The following is a 23293-nucleotide window of genomic DNA, read 5'->3' as shown; positions in this document are numbered from 1 at the left end:
ACACGACTGAAAGGGGATATTAGCTGGTGTTAGTGAGCCACGGGAAGGCTCCACTGCCGGTTTCTCTTCTTCTTTAAGATGTGGGTTAACCTCACAATTTCTGCTATTTATATTTTGGGTGCATTTACACTGGTGAAACATGGACAAAAATGTGCTCTGCAAAAAAAGGATTTTTAGCACATTCGCAGATAAACTTTGCTTATTTAAAAAAAAACATTTGATATTACTTTTAAAAGGACAGAGTGCAATATATGACCACTAGATGTTGCTATGTAGTGTTCTGCAGGAGAAGACAAGTGGTAAAAAAGCACAAACTGCTGAGATCAAAAGTGGCCAAACCACATCATTTTTATACTCATGTTTTTGCTCAGCCCTTTTGAGGTTTTTAGTACCCATAGTAGCAATATGGCCAACAATTACTCAAGCCCACTCTAGCTGAGGCTCTTGTTATGTGAAATACTGTAAAAAAAATGCACTTGTATGATGTATTTTTGCCCATTTTTACAATGAATGCTGTTGTCAGGACCAGAACGGAGACAGGACCCACTTGCGTTGCGTTTCTCACAAGTTTTATTGGAAGAAAGAGAAAGGGGTGCGCCCACGATTCGGTGATTGCTGGACGCGGGAAGCAGGTCGTTCTGAACGCGGAAGTGGATCTTCCGTGGCGAGTGATGGCGGCGTCGGGAACAGAAAACGGGTCATTAGCCGGGACAGGAGATCTAAAAGGTGGTCGGGATTGAAAGCGAGTCGTAAGCCAGGAAAGGAGAGTAGACATTGTCGGGGACAAAAAGAGGTCAAAAGCGAGACGGGAGAGTAGACGTGGTCAGGATCAAAAATGGGTTGAAGCCGGGGGACAGATGGGAGCAGAAACAGGTGGGAGTCAGGGTCGAAAAAGGCTTTCCTAGTGTTAACTGAGGTTCTGAAAAAAGGGGACGGATAGGAGTGGTTTTTAATAGGGACAGAGAGCCAATCAGAGTCCGAGGCAGTTGGAACCAAAGGAGCGGGCACAGGTGATTCACATCGGTTATCATGACAACTGCATAATTTTCAATGGGTTTTTACCACTAGGAGGTGTTAAATACTGTCTTTTTAGATATTATAACTTGTTTCCCTTGTGTAAAAAAGTATAAAAAAAATTAGGGGGAGGAGGGTTGTATTCTAATCGTACCATAATGGTTTCATAGTTTTTTCAAAGAGTATTCATTTTACAAAATAAGTATAATTTAATATCCTTTTTTAACGTCCCACCATTTAGATTTTCTTTATTAAAATCGTTGAATTCTCACTTAATATTATGAATAACCTAAATTTCAGACTCCAGAGCGCACTTGATTAAAAGCCACATGTATACATTTAAGAAAGAAACTCAAGTTTTTGTAAAAGCCGCACCAGATTTTAGGCCATACGCTTAACAACCACAAAGATGAACTCGTTCACGTCCACTTCTTACATTTAAAAAAATCAGCAGGGAAATGTCTAGTACAGAAAAGCCCTCACCTGTGTCTGCTTGTTTGGTGCCAGCTGTTGCTTGTTGCCTGACTAATTCCCCTCCTATTTATACCCAATACGCCAGTCTCTCCGTGTCAGTCCATCAACGATCCTCTGCATACGCAAGGCAAGAATTTTGACTCTCGCTCCCGTCTGTCCCGTTTTTCATCGGAATACCACTCGTCTGTTACTGATTCCCCGTTTATCTCCGCCTATCGACCCGTTCTGTCCTTTTGACCACGCTCTGATCTCCCGCTCCGGCTACGACCCGTTTTTGACCACTGACCACGCTCTGATCTTCCGCTCCGGCTATCGACAAGTTTTGCCCGTTTGACCACGCTACTCCCGCTCCGGGAGATCTACTTCCGCATTCCGATCACGCTCCAATCCCGTGAGAGGCTTGCTTCCCTCGTCCAGCGAGCGCCGGATCGCTGGCATTTGTTTTCCTCTATTTCTCGAAAAACTTGTGAGTAAATGATACGCACTTGGGTCCTCCTCCTGTTTTGGTTCTGACACAAACGATATAATTGGTGTGGCTGATATCATGCCTTTCAATCACTTCTTTCTCATCCTATTAACTTTTCTTTCATAGTGGAAAAATACTATAAAATGCTTTCATTCAAAAGGAGCAGTGCAAAGACTTAATTTATAAGTTAAGGTAAGACAAAAAGTTTTTTATTACCATGCTACAGTTTATATATTGCTTTCTTGCGCTGCCAATCAAATAAAGGATACAATGCCGGTTCATTTTTTTCTATTCGACTGTTGCTCACCAGACAAGAACTTTGGTGAACATCATTCTTTTCCTTACAAGGCTTCTCTGTGCCCCACCAATACTAGTGCATTGTTCAAAATGCATTTCTTTCAACATAGAATAATACAAATTTGTCACAGCAGTACACGGGTGAGGGTTTATCAAACAATCTAACTGGAAATAATGTAAATATCAGTTTAGAAAACACATAATAATAACAACCAAAATTTTAACACTTGTGAATGTCAGATTACCTCACCATCTACCAACCAAACCGTTTTGTCCCAGTTAAACTGAATAGCGTTTACCTAATAGTGTATTTAGAGCAACCTTGGCAGAACTCCTTCCAACAAACACACACATACTGTCTGTTATTTGATCAACATTAAGACACAACAGAGTCTGTTGACCACCCTTGAATGTGATGACCCCTCCTCGTCACAGCCGCAAAAGTGGGAAAAACACAGTAAAGCTCGGATATCACATTTGCCCGAGACACAATTATTCCAGGGGCCGCCAAGATCACATCTTTACCCTTGAGATGGAGTCAGTCAAGCAGACCTCCCTCGTCTTCCCTCCTTGTTGTTACTCATTGAGCATTAGATGGTAATGGATAGCCATTGTGGCTCTATGGGCTCTGTGTTCTTCGCTAGCCAGCGTCTTTGGGGACTCAGGTTAGGTTGCAGTGGTAGCGATGTCGGCGACCGTTGATACCACCTACCCGGGGGGTCGGGTGAAAATGGAGACTGGTTTTATTAGATAGGGATAAATGCTCCACTATGATGGAAAAGGGACATACCGCAGCTCAAACATTCGAAGTATAGATAGAACAGTAATCCCTTGTTTTTTTTTTACAGGGGTTGAGTTCCAAAAGGGTCCCACGATAGTCAGAACCTACCAAGTATGAATGAATGAATGAAAACTTTTTTCGAACATCAAAATAAAAACAGAACAAAAACAATAATTCAACAACAAAATACCGTTACATACTATGTTCAAAAAGGGGTAGTAAGAAGCAAATGCTTATATTACCTACCCCTTCATCTTCTCTACCAAATATACCAATGATGTAACAACAATTGTAATATTAATAATAACAGTTATAAGAATAGCAGCAATAACACCAAGTTAACTAGACGCACTATTCCCAATCTCCCGCACCACTCATACCCCACCCTCCTCATCTCTATATTCCGCCAGGAATGTTCCTTTGTATCTAAACCTGAACAAGTGAATAGTTGGACATTGTTTGATCTCGTCTTGCAAACCGTTCCAAAGCTTGACTCCACACACAGACACACACATACTTTTCCTGGTGGTTCTCACCTTTGGGATTTTGAATTCACTACAGCCCCTTAGGTTATAATTTCCCTCTTTCCGAATGAACAATTTATGGATGTTTTCTGGAACTATGTTTTTGTTGATCTTAAATAGCAGTTGTGCAGTGAAAAAATTTACTAAATTATTAAGTAGAAACCTTTATTCATTTATTCGTTAAACAAGGAAAATGGTCCTGTATAAGACTGGATTGAGGTGCTTGGAGTAGTCAGTGGTCGGGAGCTGCAGTAAACAATTTGGCCACCAGAGCGTGTTAGAGACCATACAAAAGCAGACTGCACACGCAAATGTTTATCGATTTTGTCGATATTAGAATAGAATGGAATATACCTTTATTGTCATTGTTACAAAATGGGTTTGACATATTGTGACAACGAAATTGGGCATGACACTCCAGTTCCATACATTCACAATGAGGTAAAAAAACCAAGAAGATAATGGAACAGAGAAGATAAGGTTATAAAACAAGGAGGATAAGGTTAAGGTGTGCGATTAACCAAAAACTGGCTAAAGACACTCACGGAAACCTAAAGTACAGCTGTGTGGGAATTTTCATGAAAATCGGTTCAGCTGTTTCTGAGCCTAGAAATCACATATTAACACACACACACATATCAGGATTTAGAGTAGTAGATTAGATAGATTAGATTAGATCCGCACTCTACTGTACAACAGTGAAAGCAAAGGACACAAACAATTTACAGGATCAAGCATTTATTGAATAGAATTGTCGTTATTGTCATCGATATCAACATTGTGAAACACTGTATGCAACAGAGTTAAACATGGCACTCGAAAGTGAAACGTGTAATAAAGACTTTAAAGAGAGAAATGATAAAAGACTATCAGGACAAATAGGTAAAATAAATAGTATTTAAATACTAAATGGTCTGCATTTATATAGCGCTTTTCAAGTCAATGAAGACCTCCCAAAGCGCTTTACAATGTGCTTCACACTTACCCATTCACGCACGCACTCACACACCAATAGCAGCCATGCAAGGCGCCGACCTGCTTATTGGGGGCATTAGGGATTCAGTGTCTTGCCCAAGGACACTTCGACATATAACACGGAGGAGCCGGGAATCGAACCTGCGATCTCTTGATCCCAAGACGAGCGCTCTGTCTGCTTCATTCAATGTTGCTTCTTAAAATTCGTTCCAAAACTCCCCTTTAAGAATAAACAGACTCGTAAAATTATTCCCAGCTAGCCTCTCCCCATTCGACTTACACCTTTCTCGGCCAATAGAAGGCTCTTTTTCATGGTACACAGCCTGCAATAGCCTATCGGGCCTGTTTGAAAGTGATATCCCCTCCAATAGGTCCGAATATTTTCAGCCAGTAGTAACCAAAGCGAATGACTTTTGACACATTGGTTGGCCAATAAAATTTCCAACATCATTGTAGGCCATTTTCCGGAGGGGTATTCAAAACTGAGCCAAAATTAAATGTGTGCAAAGCTTTTACGCGCCATTTATATACGCAACTGTGCCCAATCATTGATTTGGCTTCTGGAAATAGAAGTCAAACATTTACAACTCTTTTACAATTTCAAAAAAATTGGCCTCAGTCAAATACAAATTTGCAAAGGTTTTAGTGAAGTAAAGTGGTCGTCTTCAAACGGCAACTTTTGGAAATGCCTAAATCTATCCTTAGCAAAATGTTTAAACTACAGTTTTTATTTCAATTTGGGACAAAACTTCAGAGTTTTACCTTTTAAAAGAGACCAAAAGCATCTATACTCTCTAACTGGTTCAAGAACAGTATTCATTTTACTTTGGGTATGTCTTGGACTGGGATTTTTGGTGATTTGTACAGGAACTAAAGGAGGATCGTAGATTGTGATCTTGACCTTTGCCTGTTTGTTGAATTTCGGGTGAGGACAATGCTGGAAAATTTAAGAGGCTGGTGATGAACTGCTACAAGTCTTCAATTAGACAATCTTAGCAGTAGTCTCTCTGAAACATCTTGAAGAAAGCTTTGTATACCTTTTGTGAGGCGTTGTATGGGTCAACAGAAAACCGTAACTTCAGTTTTCTACTTGAAAGTATATACCTTGTGACTTTAGTTTTTTTGTTGCAATTTGTTTCTTGCTGTCTTGCTTTTTTGCTTGCTTGCTTTTTTGCTTTTTTTGTTTTCCACATATTGGTACATTTTTGTGTTATCAGCCAATTCTCAAAGTTTCAATTCAATTTTCTTTACGCATTGTGCACGTCAACAGGAAACGGCAACTTCAGTTTTCTGCTTGCCATGCTCGCACATTTTTGTGTTTTCAGCCAATTCTCAGTTTCAGTTTGGACCTTGGTCTTGTGGTTTCTTGACATCGGAATGAACTTTATTCTTTCTCTTAAAGTTCCTGAGATTACTTTGAACTTAGTTTGCATTGAAAACACTCATTTATAATGAAAGCTGATATACCTAACGAACAAAAGGTATACAGAACGTTAAGGACAAAAATGAGAGATGCGACACAAATTGACAATTCAACGGTCGTAATGTGGAGAAGTTAACGGACGACATCAGCATGTGTTTGTAGAAGCATGACGGTGTGAAGGGACTACCCCTGTTTGCTGACGGGGTCGCGGCCAAAATTTTCCCATTGTTGCCGTTACTGCGCTAAAGAGAGGCGTGTGTGTCTTTTTGTGTGTGTTTTGTGTGCGTGTACTTACCAACCCCCAGTGCAAACCTCGCCTCCTTGCCTTTCTCTTTCACACCCCTCGGCTGCGCTCATTCCTCAGTGCCGAGCCGCTGTCCTCAAGTCAGGAAGAGTTTTGAACTCTTGACTATAACCCTTGCCGGATTACCCGGGAGCGGAGACGGGGGGATGGAAGTGGTACATGCTACCGTCCCTAGGTTTCCGTTGTATGGATTGTCTCCTTTTTTGCCTTCTTCAGGTAATTCTGGTTACTTAGTTAAACTCTGCCTTGCAGTGAATTGATGTCACGATGTGGTGGATCTAGAGCAGTCTATGGCAGCCTGTATAAAATGAATTTTTGACGTCTTGAGCTGTCTTTGGCAGCCTAGATCACTGCCAGCCTCACTAATAGGGATATTTGACATTTATAACAGTCTATGGCAGCCAAAACACTGCACGCCTCACTGAAAAATATCTGACGTCTAGAGCCGATGTTGGCAGCCTCAAGAAAATTGATATTTGACGGCTACAGCCATTTATGGAACCTAACATGGGTCTTAGACGTATACTGCTCGAGGTGGCAGAGAATGAGTTGAATATATTGTGGTATTGCACTTTTTCATCATACTAATGTGACAAATTGATTGGAAAATAAGTGTTCTTTAATGAAAAACTATTACATAGATTTGTGGTGAATAATTCGATCAAGTCATATTTTTGGTATAGATCAACTAAATTGTCTGATCTTAGAACGAGTTTTTTTTTCTTTTTGGGGGCCGTTAAATGTTATGCTATGAAAATGAAAATGTACACCTTGTGACCCTTTTTTTGTTTGTTGCTGTTCTTTCTTTCTCAATTTCTTTCTCTCCCCCTGTCTCTTTCTTTCTGTCTTTATTTTTCTCTCTCTCTCTTTCCCTCTATATGTCTCTTTTTCTTTCTCTCTCTTTGTTTCTGTCTTCATTTATCTATTTATTTCTCTCTTTTTTACCCTTTCTCTTTCTTGCTCTCGTTCTGTAGTTATTTTTCTCTAAGGCTTTCTCTCTTACATTGTATCTTTCTTTATCTTGTTTTCTGTCTTTCTTGGTCTCTTTTCTTTCTGTCTTTCTGTCTGTATGTCTTTCTCTGTCTGTCTCTGTGTGTCTCTGTGTGTCTCTGTCTGTCTCCTTGTCTGTCTGTCTTTCTGTGACTGTCTGTGTCTTCTGTGTCTGCCTGCCTGTCTGTCTGTCTGTGTCTGCCTGTCTTTCTTTTTCTTACTTTCTTTGTTTTTCTCTCTTTTTTTGCCTTACTTTCTTTGTCTTCCTTATATTTTCCTTTTTTAGTCATGTCTTTGTTATCACCTGTTGCCTGGCAAAATGATAATATGTCATGAAATAATGTCATATTCTCCTTATTCTTGTGCCCTTTTATTTTTATTTCATTATGTGTTGTATACTGTGCCACAAACTTGAGGAAGTTGTTCATGTCTAAAATACATTTTACTATTAATTTAAAAACAAAGTTTAATTTAAAAATAAATCAAATTGAGGATTCAGAGTTCAAAACCTTGTGCCTATTTGCCCAAGAAACCAGCATTGTGAACACACTTGGCTTCAATCTGACCATTTTTATTTAGGCTTTAGTGGGCAAAAATGGCTGCAACCCAATAATTCTGCTTAGCAACAAAACGCGAAAAAACTGTGTTTAGTGTGGTCTACCATCATATTCATGATAATTTTCTTGACTGTTTTTGACAACAGGGGGCGACAGAGAGCGGATGACTAGCAACCATGAGACGTACCTCCTTATGGCCAGCACCCAGAATGACATGGAAGATTGGGTGAAGACCATCCGCAGGGTCATTTGGGCACCTTTTGGTGGAGGTCAGTAAAAACTTAAAAGGGATCACTGCTTTGTTATTCATCTTATCATTTATTTATTTATGTATTTATCTATCTATTTATTTTCATGGGCAGTGTGTATTATTTTGCCACTATACTGGTGTCATGTAACTGAAAACGAGTACTAATAACACAAGAAAAAATGCAAACTACAGAGACTCAAAGTGACCAAAATGCACCATTTTACTTCTCACCCTTAATGCTGTAGAGTGATATCTCTTAACTAGTGTCACTGACTGGAGGAAAACTGAATCCACAAGTAATTTGATTTTAAATATGTTTTATTTAATTGCTATTTTTCCAATGTACTCTTTAATTATGTTGTATTGGTAATGGCTTTACGTGAACAAAATATTTTGATTATGTATATCGGTATTATAATTTCCAACTCCTCATGCATGATTTTGTTTTGATAATTTATTTATTTTTATCTGTATTGTCCCATTTTCTTAATATTATCTCTGCCCAGTTAAACAGCAAATGGACAAAAAATGTAGTGATTTTTCTTGCTTTAATTTTGAAAATTGTTAGGATTGAAACGGAATACTGTGTTCTTTACTGCAATCAGTAAACGAATTTGCATCTAGGTGTCGCTTGTGCCCCACCATAAATCTTTTTTTTCTAAAGGATGCAGAGATTTCCTACACTGATAAAAAAAAAAATATTACATTATTACTTAGAGTTCTTTGAGTTCTGATATGAATTATTGATTCCAAGAAAATTGATTCAATGAATCAGGCCGATGAAAATGACCAGGGTTAGGTAGGGTTACTTTAACTTGATTACTTTCAATTACTTTTGGATTACTCCAATACCAAATATGCTAATGAAATGAATAGAAATGATGATAAAAGACAAAAGAAACTAAATATGAATAAAATTACTCAATTTTGTGCAGGCTTGGGGAGTAACGGAATACATGGAACGGCAAAAATGATGTTGGCAAGCTGTTTGGATTTATTTTCATTTTGTTTCTGTCGCATTTTATGTTAGTTTTGCCGGAGATCAAAGAGATCAAAGCCAGGAGAGACAGCTTACCACGTGTTGTGAGTCATAATTTTATTCATATTTAGTTTATTTTGTCTTTTATTAGCATATTTGGTATTGGGGTAATCCAAAAGTAATTGAAAGTAATCAAGTTAAAGTAACCCTACCTAACCCTGGAAATGACACACACAATTTATTAACACAGATAGTTAATGATAGGGAGGAAAAAGAGGAGGGGAAGGCACGGAGATTATGGGAGTTTTCGACAGCTAAAATTTACTGGGACAAAAAGAAAGTTTCCCGCTATAATGTTAGTCTATTTGGGGAGATTCCCTTGTCCAGAAAAAAAACTCTCATTCCCAAGGACCAGCAAACATGGTGCTAAATCTGAAATTGTCCTCCTAGTTGTTGCAGAGAGATTGGTCTCGTGCTCCGGATGGTCGCAATGTATGGCCCACGTTCTTCAAGGCCGCAGTGCAGGCCTGCACAGCCACGCCATGCGTCCGACGTACGTTGAGTCAGTCAGGGAGGTGAAAAAAAGACTCGCTATCGCTCAGCCAAATCTTTTTATATGGGCCGGTGATGCTCGACCAGATCATGCTTCTATGCGCGCGGTCTTAGATACCTGATGCACTCAGTATCGCAGACGGTGTTTTAAATTGCTAAACTTGTTAGAGAGCCAAAGAAGTGCATAATGTTCTGTACATGATAATGTCCCTCCAATCGACATAATTACGTACGATGAGAAAATTATTTTATCAATACATTGCCTTGGATGTTTTTATTGCATTAAAAACTTCATGTTATCAGATTTCATTATGGTACATGGTGAATTGGTACATTCGGGAACTATCCAAAAGGGGAAGCTGTCCCTCCATCCATTCCAAAGCGAGCCACCCGAAACAAAGAAGGTGGAAGTCATTTTTGTGCTGGGATTTTTTGCTCTACATGAAATTATTTGTTTTGCAGCCTGATACATTTAAACTTTCCAGCCAATGGCAAATCATCATTTTTTTAACCTACCTTTAGATTGAAATAGATTAAAAATTAGGGGTAAAAAAAAGCATAATCCCCCATTTCTTTTAGCTTAAAAGTTTTGAAATACTACTGAGGCATTGAAAGCCATTTTTTCAACCAATAGCATCTCGGTTTAATTGTATGCCTACATAAAATAGTCTTCCTACAAAATACTATGAAGGTTTTCTGTTTTTTCAATTCCGAATGCATTATGGAAATCGGTGTTCTTGGCAACATGAAAATAGTGTAGTATTGTAATAATGAGACAAGGTCTAATGCCTAATTGCATGTTGATTGTACCACTTGTGATCTATTGGCAGTGTATTTCTCACCGCTACTTCATGGGTTCAATTCCCGTTGCATACATGGGTTTGCAATTTAGGTCAGCGATGTCAATCGATTATTTCAACCATTGCACAATTATTGTTTGAATACAGTGTTACTGCAAAACAGTGTATGGTAACTGAAAGCGAAAGGACATTCTGATGATTGGTCGCGTGTTCTTTTCTTGTACCTGACAATGCAGTTGAGGACATTTATTACAAAGTTTCAAATAAAGACAAAATCTTAGTGCACTCCAGACCAATCGAAAGGCTTTGAAATTTGTTAACCACAGTTTAAATAGGAATGGGGTGTGGCTTTGCAAAATAGAACATGAAACTATTGGTAAAGAAAGGAACTCGCATCTTATTCAACATCCCTTTGTTAGCACTGGTCGCAGCTGTATTTTGAAGGTTGTACGATAAGGGCTAACTCATGGGAAGACCTATGCTGGGAAAGTACTGATATGAAAGGATACAGCAACTAAATGCTCCATTCAAATATGAGCATTTATAACCACTAAATGAGTAATGTTATTATTGAAGGAATGTGATGATTAAATGATAAACTTAAGATGTAAAATATATTAAATATACTCAATTAGGAATCTAACATAATGCCTATAATTACTGCATATGTTTCCAATCATATCCGCCGTATTACGCTGTACATACGCGCACAGTGTTATAAGGCCCACTATCAAAATTCTAGCCAAATTGAGGTTTAAGGTGCGCCTTATAATATGGAATATACAGTATCTTTAATGTAGCCTTTTTACACACGACTCTATAAAAAAAAGTAAATGATACCACATTTTCAGTTGTTTATTTTCATGTAGCTAAGGTGTTAGATCAGGGGATGGTGTAATAATAGTCTGTAGTTTGTAATAGTCTGTGGTCTGTGCAGCCCTTTGAGACTCCTTGTGATTAAGGGTGTCATAAATGAACGGACTTGACTTGTGTTTGTATTATTTAAAGCAATTATCATTTTCTTTCTTTATTTTTAATAGCATCATAAAAGGTCTAAAAACAGAATCCACCAGCCTCACATTCACTCAGAGGTTTATAGACTTTCATACAAACGCTGTTGTCTGTTCAATGGCTGGATGAGTCCAAGCGTAAATAACTTTGGGCTTTTCCTCTGGTATGTTGACGGGGGGCACACGTGCCGCATGCGTGGGCGGACCACCGCGATCACCGGGGGCCCGAGTTGGGCCCCCACTTTGGACTTCAACATCTATCGCAGTTGACTGCTCCTGAAAGGGACGAGCCATTTGTTAAAGATGCCACTCCAAATGTGGCTTTTCTCTGCCAACCCCCCACTCTTTTTATCTCGCTCATACACAAACACACGTTCAGGGCCAATCCGGCCTTTGACATTGTGCCGCAGCAGCACATTGAGGCCCGACGGACCGCTCGTGAGGGTAGATTGATCCAAATGTCGATATTATCGATACTAAGGAGGGGACTTGAAACTGGTCGATATGGTTGTACTGAGATTGATACTCATCTCTTCCACCAATTTCCTCAAAGTGCAGTCCTTCTCTCCTTGGGTCACTCTCTTTTTATGCCTGAGTCGTGACTGACAGGTACACTTTTAGCACCTGAGTCTTGCTGCTGCATTTTGCCTCCCTAGGCAGAGACAGGGCCAAATCCATTTGTGCCACCATAAGCTAAATATGGCAGGCGACTAGAAAGCGTTGTAGGCTGTGGAATTTTTTTGAAGTACAAAAAAGGACAAGGCCAGGTGTAATTTGTGTAGTATAGTGGTCTGCTATCGTATTTACACCACAAAGTGAAATCAACTAGTGCAAAAAAAGAGCAACGAGATGCACTTTTTTTTACTGTTCCTGAACAAAAACCTGTAAATCTGTTGTCACTGTGGAAACGGAGCCAAAGAGAGCCTATTGATACTTTATTTGCATTACTGACTTTATTTTCAAAATACTATGAAGTGTAGGGTACTTTATTTGTACTGTTGACACTGTTATGCAGTATTTGTACATTGGTTACTGTCAAGGACCCACTTGGGGTGGTGCGGAAGTGTAGAAATTGATGTCTACTATTCGGACAGGGTTTGTTACACGAGGAGTCAGGTATTGGGGCAACAGTATCTAGATCACCAGAGGCAGCAGTTGTGGTCCAAGAGGCAATGATCTGGTAATATCACTTCAGTAAAGGCGACAGTCCAATGGTTTGGCAGGTGGTCCTCGTGGTCAGAAAAAGCAGCAAAGGTTCGATACACTGGAAAAAATAGGCTGTGACAAGAGGGAGCTTAGGACGTGACAAGACAGGGAACTAGCACCAAGCCAAGGAAACAGAGTGTTTAAATAGTGAAGAGGAAGAGGTGTGATTGGAGGGTAATCGGCACAAGTGGTACCAGGTGCCAGCTAAGAAGTGTCACCAAATAAGGTAAGGAGGGGGGCAGAAAAGTGAACCCAGACCTAAGCGCGGGAATGTACTGCTTTTTTTGGTCTGACTCTCTTGACTTCTGTTCAAAAACAGTTACAAAAAAAATATTTCTGTTTTTTAAGACTTTTTTTGAAGTTGACAATAAAGTTATTTACTAAATTCACAATGCAAACTCTTTTAGCCTTGTTTTTCAAAATTCTTAACTAACTGAAGGGTTCAATTATTCAATGATCATGACATTTCCAAGTAGAATTATTGGCATCGGATCAATACTACCCTATACTTACTCGGATCGGATCGATACCATAATACCCAGTATCGCCCACCCCTACCGCTCGGGCGCGATTAGGGAGCGACGGATAATGGGGGACTGGCCGTTACGGCGTGTCAGACTCCCGAGCTCCCGGTCCGGATTTAGACTTTCTGGGATGTGCTGCCGTGGCTTCTCCTTGTGGATCCTTCCCGATTTACTGCACGGTAATTAGCGGTCGGGATGTCCTTTGGGAAAGTTTGCGTGTCTACTCTGAACCTGGGCTTTGCCTGGTGGTGTTTTGAGAGGCGGCCTTCAAATTAAAACGCGGCGCTGCCTCGTAATGTAACTTTGAAGCTATATACTGTACTGTAATAGGGGGTCAGGGAGAAATGTATCTATTGCACTATATCTAGGAGAATGCTTTATTTCTATACAAAGAGCAACTGTGCAGAAACGAGGGCACAGCACCAAACCAGACGGGTTGGAACAGATACAACATTGTGAAGAGGAATTGTCACGTTTTAAAGTTGACTCGGTTCACGCAGTTTAATGCAGCTCAAGGAAGGGTTTTAAGTCACTGCGCTTTATCTTGAGAGATCGTTTGCCACGGTAAGGCCTGCTGTTTTGGTTAGCGACTGAGTTCGAATGGGCTTTGTGGTTGGTGATCCTTCAGAGACGAACTTTTGTATCAGAATGGAGTTTTTCCACCAAAACACAGTTTTCACACCTAGGCCTTTAGTGACGTGTTGTTCTCAAATGAACCTGTTCTAGGAGACAGCTCTTTAAAGTGAGCAGCAGGAGCCCGTTACCCACCAATCAAGAGCCCGGATCCCTTTTCTCTTGTGATTGGTCAATACGTTTTTCTTTCCAGGGATTCTATGTTGGTGACTTTGAACTTGTTGAGTATAAAAACGTTTCAAATTGTTTTTTTTTTGTACATCTGTAAATATTCTAATTTATGTTTCCTGAATGTTTCAATGATGATATATTTTTCCTATCCCTTGTATTTTATAGTCTTTTATTTCATAGTTTATTTGTTATTTCTCTGAAAAATCAACTTTTTATTTTTAATTAACATTTTGTTGTGAGTTTCTGAATTGCTTGACATTAAAGTTGCTTTGTATACAAAAAGTTCAAAGGTTAAATAAGTTAAAAGTTTACTGTAGAGAGAAAAAGTAGATGCTATTAAAATTTATTAGCAACCAGTTTAGGCTGCCTGAGGACAGCTGGGATGGGCTCCAGCACCCCCGCGACCCTACCGAGGATAAGCGGTACAGATAATAATGGATGAATAATTTGGTAGATCAATAGATTTTAGATGGAAACCTTGGTGCATTACCACTCTCTAGCTGGCTTTTCCTGACGCCTGCTAGAAGGCCTTGGTGCCGCCAACTCAAAATCTGATTGGTTAAAGCAACAGCTTTATTGAACACTGATGTTATGTTTCAAGGTCTACAAATCTAATTGTGAAGGCCTCCTGGCAGATTTCTGAGCCTGGCAACAAGTAGTGCCTGAAATGTGACTGGTTATTTATTTAAATATAAAAGTACACAACAATGAAAGGAAGCTGACAGATAACATGGAAATATTTTATAAGATGTCGATAAAAGATAATCACATCACACGATTTAGATATTTATAGGCCGGCACAGAAGGCCTTGCAGGCCATGACGGCCTATCACTGCAAAAACAACAGTGATTGCTGTTCAAAACACCTTCCAACACACTTCTGGTCATTTCTCCTCAATTTGTGCTGCTAATTTGGTTAGAGCAGGAGTGTCAACCATTGCAGTTCGAGTTGCATTGATGTCACCACACATATATGTTGAAACGGTTTTAACAAAATCCTTTGAATTGTAAAATAGAGAAAGATACAGAGAAGAAAAAATACTTTAAAAAAAATAAGAATAAAACATCTCAATTCAAAATTTGAAAAATAAAAATCTTATTCAAAACTAAAATCATACAAAAAGAATGAAGCATAATATATAACCTACAAAAACTTGGAAAAATCAAGTCAAGAAAAATGTGTTGAATTATGAAAACAAAATCGTAAAATAAATATTATATATATATAGCAATCATCGGGCAGTGGGCAGGGGACACCCTGAATCGGTTGCCAGCCAATCGCAGGGCACACGGGGACAGACAACTCACTCGCTCATTCACACTTAGGGACAATTTGGACAGGCCAATTCACCTGAAATGCATGTTTTTTTGGAATGTGGGAGGAAACCAGAGTGCCAGGACGAAACCCACGCAAGCACGGGGAGAACATACAAACTCCGCACAGGAAGTCTGGAGCTGGATTTGAACCCACGCAGGAGGTTCCCATAACATGAACTGTGCCGCACATGTGTATATATATATATATATATATATATATATATATATATATATATATATATATATATATATAAACTGAAAAAAAGTTAATGGAAAATAAATAAGCATTTAAATTTAAGAAAACAAAAGTTTGACATAGTGGCGCTGAGATGCCACTTTATATCATAGTCGACAGGAATTGTGGGTAAAATAGTTTTTTTGGGTCAAAGCACTCCTTTGACCTATTTTTTTTTAGACGGTCAGATATTTTAAGCTCTCGTGGACAACATGAAATAATGTGGTTGAACAAATTTGGCCCGCGGGCCATAATTCGACACATGTGTATTGGTAATTTAGTTCAATAAGCCTCAATGGTGTTTTTTTTTTTTACATTTTCCTACATAGCATAAAAACAAACAAGCTCAGAGACACTTCAATCCCCGGGGCGATCACCACCGTAAACAAGAGCACGAGACTGTGAAAAATACATATCTTGCCTGTGTTTAGTAAAGTGGGCATTCATATTTTACTTATGGACTTACTTTCACATTTTTGTTGCTACTAAACGTTATCATAGGGTTTTTCCTTGCACTCTTTTCTGATTTACCTAGAACTTAGGCCAGTCTCTTAGGCCAGTACTACCTTGTAAATTGATTTGCTATTTATTCTTACGTTCTTTATATCCTATTTTTCTCTTTTAAATCCCAATTATTGTTTATCCTGGAGTGCCACGTCTTAACTTGTAAACAATTTTTATTGTGTTGTTGTTATTTGACAATAAAGAAAATTCCAATTTCTAAGATAAAAAATAATAAATTACTGGATTTTAAGACCAGGAAATATGGGGTGCAACTATCCATCCATCCATCAATCCATTATCTGCACGTTGCATGTTTTTGGAATGTGGGAGGAAACCCGAGTGCCCGGAGGAAACCCACGCAAGCACGGGGAGAACATGCAAATCCCGCAAAGGAAGGTTGGTGGTTGGATTTGAACCCATGACTTTAGAACTGTGCCGCACACGCGCTAACCACCGCAACACCGTGCTGCCATGGGGTGCAACCAAAGATTTATAATTATTTTTACGTCCTGTTTTTTGGGATGAGTACAATATATTTTAAATAATCGAAAAATCCTATCTCATTCATTCTTTCATTATACTCACTAAAGTGCTCAAGGCATTGTCAGCAAATTCAAGCTTAACGAACATGATTTTTTGGGGATATTTGGATTGAAAAAAATGCATCCTCTCAAGAATTTTCAAACTGTTTTTTGTTATTGGTTTGATAGTGGATCTTAACTTTCCATTCATAGATTAATAATATAACTGCTACTCATAGTCAAACTCAATATTGTCGGGATTTTTCCAGCTTTATTTTGAAAATTGATAGGATTGAAACGGATTACAGACTTCTTTACTGCAATCAGTAAACGAATTAGCCTCTCAGTGTTGCTTGTGCTGTACCCTAAATCTTTTTTTCTATGGAGGATGCTAGAATTTCCTGTACTGATAAAATTTGAATTACATTATTACTTTGAGTTCTTTGAGTTCTGATATGAATTACTAATCCCATGAAAATGGATTGAATGAACCAGGCCGATTGAAATTGCACACAATTTATTAACACAGAGAATAATTTTAGGGGGAAAAGGGGGGAGCAGAAAGCGCCGGAGATTATGGGAGTTTTCGACAGCTGAAAGTTACTAGCACAGAAAGAAAGTTTCCCGCGATAATGCTAGTCGATTTGGGGAGATTCCCTTGTAATGCTCAACTTCCAAAGAATCAGCAAACATGGTGTTAAATCTGAAACCGTCCTTTTTCTTGTTGGTCTCGTTCCCCGGATGGCCGCAATGTGTGGACTTGCTGAACTCAAGGCCACAGTGCAGGCTTGCCCGGCCTCTTGACGCAGCGGTCAACCAACCAACCAACCAACCAACCAACCAACCAACCAACCAACCAACCAACCAACCAACCAACCAACCAGCCAGCCAGCCAGCCAGCCAGCCAGCCAGCCAGCCAGCCAGCCAGCCAGCAAGGCAGAAGAAAAGGAGAACGGCTATAGCTCAGCCAATTTTGTTTTATATGGACCAGTGATGCTCAACCCGATCATGCCCCTATAGGCGTGGTCTTAGATATCTGATACTCGCAGTAACGTGTGACGGTGTTTGAAATTGCTAAACTTGTCAGAAAGCCAAAGAAGTGACATATTTGCGTCATGTCCTGTACTTGAGAATGTCCCTCCCATTGACATAATTATGTGTGGTGAGAACGTTTTTTTTAGCAATACTTTGCCTTGTATTTGTTAATTACAACACACAGTAATCCTTTTTTTTTACGGGTGCAACTATAAACTGTGAAACAATCCATCTAGTAGTAATCTTTATATTTTCAAAATCGTCATACAATAAAATAATCTACAATACATTGAAATCAGGATGGAATCTTTCTACATGCCCAAGCATTGGTTAAACAAATTAATGTACGGTGAAGCAACAACAGTGACCAGATGATGAATGTGCTGTGTCTTTGTCAGATTTTGAGGCTTTTTATTCTACTAGTAACCACGGATACCAGCCTCTCTTTCATGTGGGGGAGCAAATCCCTTTCGTAAAAGAACGGCCTTGAAGGATGGACACCGCCAGGCTGTTGTTATGGTTCAGCGCTTGCAGACCCTCCCCTTCTTCAAAAGATGGCAGCATTACCACAATTACGAGTCTCCCAGTCAGGCAATTAGCCAACCCCTACTATTAATACTCAAGCCTTCCATTCTACTTTGCGGATTTGTTTTTGATCCTGCTTAAGTTTTTCACTCGCCAAGACAACAAGCCTCACTTCCCAAGACTTTTTTGTTCAGTTCCATCCCCATCCTAAGACCTTCCTCGCCTTTTTAAAGGTACTCCCAAATATTTTCAAGACCTTTGCCACCCCAAGGTCACCATCCCAACTTTCTCTTCACAGCAGTCCCCTCCTCATCCAATGACCTCTCTCACCAGCCATCTTTTTCAAGCTACTCCCAAATCCCCTGGTCAAGACTTTTGCCAACCCAAGATTGCCCTCTCAAGTTTCCACTATTCAGCAGTTCCGGTTCCACTCTCTCATATCGATATTGAATTTGTTTTTTTGCACAAAAGCCCCCTGTGGGGGTTAGATCGCATCCCTGTTTTACGTCTCCTTGTGTCCTGGTTTTGGGTCTGTCCGACATCCCGTGCCAGCTGTAGTTGTTGATCTTGTGTTTGTATATAAAAATAACTTTTCAGACATTTGCATTATGAATACTACGTTTGTGTTACGTCCAGGAAATTCACAAAGAAGGCATGTGACTCTGGGAAATTATTCCAGACACATGACTATAAAAACTGCAAGGATGACCTCCTTCCTCATTTCTCAAAACAGGATTCCTGATTTAGCCGGCTGGACGTGCACTTCCTGGAGACAATATTTACAATCTGAAAAGGAATCGCATCATCACCTTTCCCTTTCTCTTTCTTATTTTGGGTGACCGATTTGACTTTCACTGGCTATATTTTTTATGGGTAAAAATGGTGGAATTTGAGTATTTTAACTCGAGTACATCGAGTGCGTTGTCTTACTATAAATTGCTCAACAAACGCGTCCTGCTCAAGTTGAGGAAGTGTGTCATCTACAAAAGACGTGAGTACGATAATGTATAATGTTACAGAGAGAAACACTAAGTCTCACTAATTAAATTACCGGTACACAAAGATTTCAGATCAGGGAATATTGTAGTGGTGGTCTGTGCAGCCTTTTGTGACTCTGTGATTAAGAACTGTATAAATAGATGTGACTTGACTTGACAAAGCAACCGGATAGGGATTTTTTTCGTTTATTTGGCAGTTCACTACTAAATATATTTTTTGAATAAAAAAGACTATCTCCGCATAATGTGTTTGTGTGTGTATAAATATATATACATATTCATCAATTTATTGTCATTTTATTTAGAACCACTGTTTCATGGGTGTATTTTTTTGCGACTCCAACAGGGTTGGGTAGGGTTACTCTACTTGGATTACTTTCAATTACTTTTGGATTACTCCAATATCAAATATGCTAATAAAAGACGAAAGAAACTAAATATGAATACAATTACCAAATTTTGTGCAGGCTTGGGGAGTAACGGAATGCATGGAACAGCAAAAATGATGTTGGCAAGCTGTTTGGATTTATTTTCATTTTGTTTCTGTCGCATTTTATGTTAGTTTTGCCGGAGATCAAAGAGATCAAAGCCAGGAGAGAAAGCTTACCACGTGTTGTGAGTCATAATTTTATTCATATTTAGTTTCTTTTGTCTTTTATTAGCATATTTGGTATTGGAGTCTTCCAAAAGTAATTGAAAGTAATCCAGTTAAAGTAACCCTACCCAACCCTGGACTCCAAGTAGTAAAATACACTTTATTCACACAAGAAAACCAATTGTGCTTTATAATAAGCAATAATATATGAAATACGATGTAAACATACATTTATGAAATATTTTTAGGTCAGAAAATGTGAGAAAATTTATTTTACATAGCATGAGCCTCAACCAGAAGGAACTGACATAATTGTCTGCCATCTTGCTGCTACGGATGCCCCCAAAAGGCTGAGCAAAAAACTGAGAAGTAAAATTGAGTTTTTTAGTTCGTTTAGGTCTCTGTAGTTTGTACTCTTACTTGTCATTATTAGCACTTGTTTTCAATCGCACGAAACAATGCAGCCACATCTAGTGGTCAAATAACACACTCCGTCCCTTTAAATTATTCGTTTTTTTGCCCATGTCAATTATAAAAATGTTCCTAGTCTACTTTTCCCTGACTTCCAGGCTTAACAAGTTTTTGTGTGGAAACACTGACATTTTACGCAAATAAAAACAAAACACTGTGAAGATGTCCCGTTTGTTTTCTACCTGCTCATTCAAAAATGTGATTGATTAATTTGCTTTGTATTTTTCTCTGTTGAAGGCATATTTGGCCAGAAGTTGGAGGAGACAGTGCGGTACGAGCGTCGCTATGGGAACAAGATGGCTCCCATGCTAGTCGAGCAATGTGTGGACTTTATTCGGCACCGAGGACTTCGGGAGGAAGGTCTCTTCAGACTCCCCGGGCAAGCTAACCTGGTCAAAGAGCTGCAGGAGGCCTTTGACTGTGGGGAGAAGCCCCTCTTTGATTGGTGAGCTGACTGTTTTTTGTTACTAACGTCACCGTAGTCTTATTCTACATTATTGCATTTTCAGTGCCTTGCAAAAGTACATTTTATTCTTATCTGACCAGAGCACCTTGTTCCACTTGTATTTCCCATGTGGCTTCTTGCAAACACCAAATTGCCCGACCTCAGCTGTGCATGCCTTCAGCCTACTCTTGGTTGCTTCTCTGATTAGTTTTATCCTTGTTTTGGCCACAAGTTTAGAGGGACGGCCAGGTCTCGGTCTTTTGTGCTCTCTATTTTTATGTTATTGCTGGCATAGGGCTCCGGGAGATTGTGGCCCATTCCTGATTTGAACTTTTCCACAACTTTATCCCAGACCTGCCTAGTGAGTTTTTTGGTCTTCAAAATGCTGTCATATTCCTTCATATGGGTGGGTGTTCGAGTGCGTTTAAACTGAGACCTAATTACATAGAGATGCTCTCTGTTTACCTTTTTTAGTCATTTGGGTTGACATTGGATCATTCAGGAGTCGTCAGTGAACTTCGAGGGTCAGTTGGCTTAGCTGAGAGAACACTGGCCCAATAATGTTTAGATTGTAAATACAATAGAAATTGTTGAAATAATTTGGTTCCACTTCACGATTGACTCTCTTGCATTGTTGATTCTTGGAAAATATTTCTGTTTCTGAGCTTTAAATTGAGGGCTGTAATGCGGCTACATGACAATAGATTATTTTGGGGGGATGTTTCTGCCAGGCACGGTATTTAGGTCTGGAAGAAAGACCACTCAATTCCTTTCTCCACTTGTTTTTTACAGCAACACAGACGTTCACACAGTAGCTTCGCTACTTAAGCTCTATCTCCGAGAGCTCCCTGAGCCGGTCGTTCCTTTCCACAAGTACGACGATTTCCTGGCATGCACCAAGCTATTTGGCATGGAGGATGACACGGTAAGCAGGGGAGGGCGTCACAGACTGCACATTTATCAATATGAGTAAGTTGTGTTTTGTATCTTCTGCAGGGGATGAAAGAGCTGAGGAAGCTTGTGGAAGGTTTACCTACAGTCAACTACAACCTTCTCAAGTACATTTGCAGGTACCTAAAGCTTCTGGTTTTGTCTGGAAATTGGAAAGCCGAACTGAGAGAAAGAAACCGCAATATAATAATGAATAATTAAGCTTTTCTAAATACTTGATTGATTTGAGAAAATAAAATGCATGGGGGAAAAACGGTGATTGGAAAAGTTCACATTTAACAGATCCCTTAACCACCTGGGTCGTAGATGAACCAATTCCTGTGGTGTGTCTTTGGAAAGGACAGCCTGTTGCCTTCTTCAGGCTGTCTTTTTTTTTTTTTTGCTCCCCAACGTGAAACAGATATCCTGGTATACATGGTTACCAGTAGCAGGAGAAGCCTCCCGATCTTACTTATTATTGGGGGAAAAAAATAACCAATAGGGTCATTGAAAATCACACTACTGGGGGGAAAACTCAAAAGGAAAACCAAAATTGAAAATAAAGATAAAGAATTACTGATTATGAATATCCATCCATCTATTATCTGCACTGCTTATCCTCAGTAGGGGGTGCTGTAGCTCATCACAGCTATCCTCAGGCAGTGGGCAGTGGACACCCTGAACTGGTTGCCAGCCAGTCGCAGGGACACAAAGATGAACAACTCACTCGCTCATTCACAATTTGGCCAACTAACCTGAAATACATGTTTTTGGAATGTGGGAGAAAACCAGAGTACCCGGAGGAAACCCACGCAGATACGGGGAGAACATGCCAACTCCAAACGAGTAGACTGTGGTTGCTGGACTTGAACCCTGAACCTCTGCACTCTGGGGCTGCGCGCTAACCACCCAACCGCCGCGCCACTGATAATGAATATATCACTGTTAATTTGATGAAAACAGAGATATGTCATACCTTTTTTTTTCAAAACTTGTATGTTACTCTAGAGTTGTCATTGATACAGACACAAATATCAATACTCATAAAACTAAAAGATAAAATTAACTTCCATACCCCAAAAATCACTTATATATTTTTAAGAATTCCTTTGGAATCTCCATATTAGACTTTTATTGAATTAGGGTCGTATCGTTCCTTTAAATTAAAATTCGGAGTTCCATGAAACATCGCCTTGAAGACAGCCAATTCTCAAAACCTAAAATTGGGTTTGTATCTTCACAAGTAATGTCACCTGATATCCATACATGCAAAAACAGTAATGTAGTGCTACTTATAAATTGATTTGGTAAACTAAATAAGAACAGTAATCCCTCGCTTATTGCAGGGGTTACAGTCCAAAACGAACCCTTGATGGGCGAAATCTGTAAATCCGAAAGTTGTTTTTTTTTAGATTTTTTTATACAATTAAATACTCCATTATACACTAAAAGCAAAGAACAAGCTCTTTTTACAGCCTCAAGCATTTGATTAACATAAAGACTACCAGGATGAAATGTTGAAAAAAGATTTCCAACGTAGTGCTTAGAGACGGTCACTATGATAGGACAATTATATATAGTATTACAAATGTTACACTTTGTTTCTGTAAAAAAATGAATGTAAACATCACATGTTTATTCACTCAGATTTCTTGATGAGGTCCAGTCATATTCTGGAGTGAATAAAATGAGCGTGCAGAACTTGGCTACAGTGTTTGGGCCAAACATCCTGTGGCCAAAATTCAAGGATCCGGTTGCCATCATGGAAGGTTGGTATTTAAAGCTCC

The 23293-nt window shown here is 39.3% G+C and overlaps 1 protein-coding gene across 3 annotated transcripts in view; it reads left to right on the top strand.

Moving 5' to 3' along the window:
• The window catches only part of arhgap24 (Rho GTPase activating protein 24), a 75141-nt gene that overhangs the window by 48216 nt on the left and 3632 nt on the right, over window positions 1-23293 (top strand). For 2 of the 3 annotated variants that reach the window (XM_088319774.1, XM_088319776.1), the window contains 5 exons: window positions 7952-8074; window positions 20369-20576; window positions 21369-21501; window positions 21573-21646; window positions 23154-23275. In XM_088319774.1, the coding sequence (XP_088175900.1) occupies window positions 7952-8074; window positions 20369-20576; window positions 21369-21501; window positions 21573-21646; window positions 23154-23275 (660 nt within the window). Of the gene's footprint in view, window positions 1-6348; window positions 6475-7951; window positions 8075-20368; window positions 20577-21368; window positions 21502-21572; window positions 21647-23153; window positions 23276-23293 lie in introns of those variants that run through there. The other variant, XM_088319775.1, reaches the window with a different exon arrangement.

The sequence above is a fragment of the Urocampus carinirostris genome, chromosome 16, assembly GCF_059441175.1.
Source record: "Urocampus carinirostris isolate Australia breed hairy pipefish chromosome 16, RoL_Ucar_1.0, whole genome shotgun sequence".
Classification (NCBI taxonomy): Eukaryota; Metazoa; Chordata; class Actinopteri; order Syngnathiformes; family Syngnathidae; genus Urocampus; species Urocampus carinirostris.
This window is presented reverse-complemented; position numbering and strand designations above follow the sequence as displayed.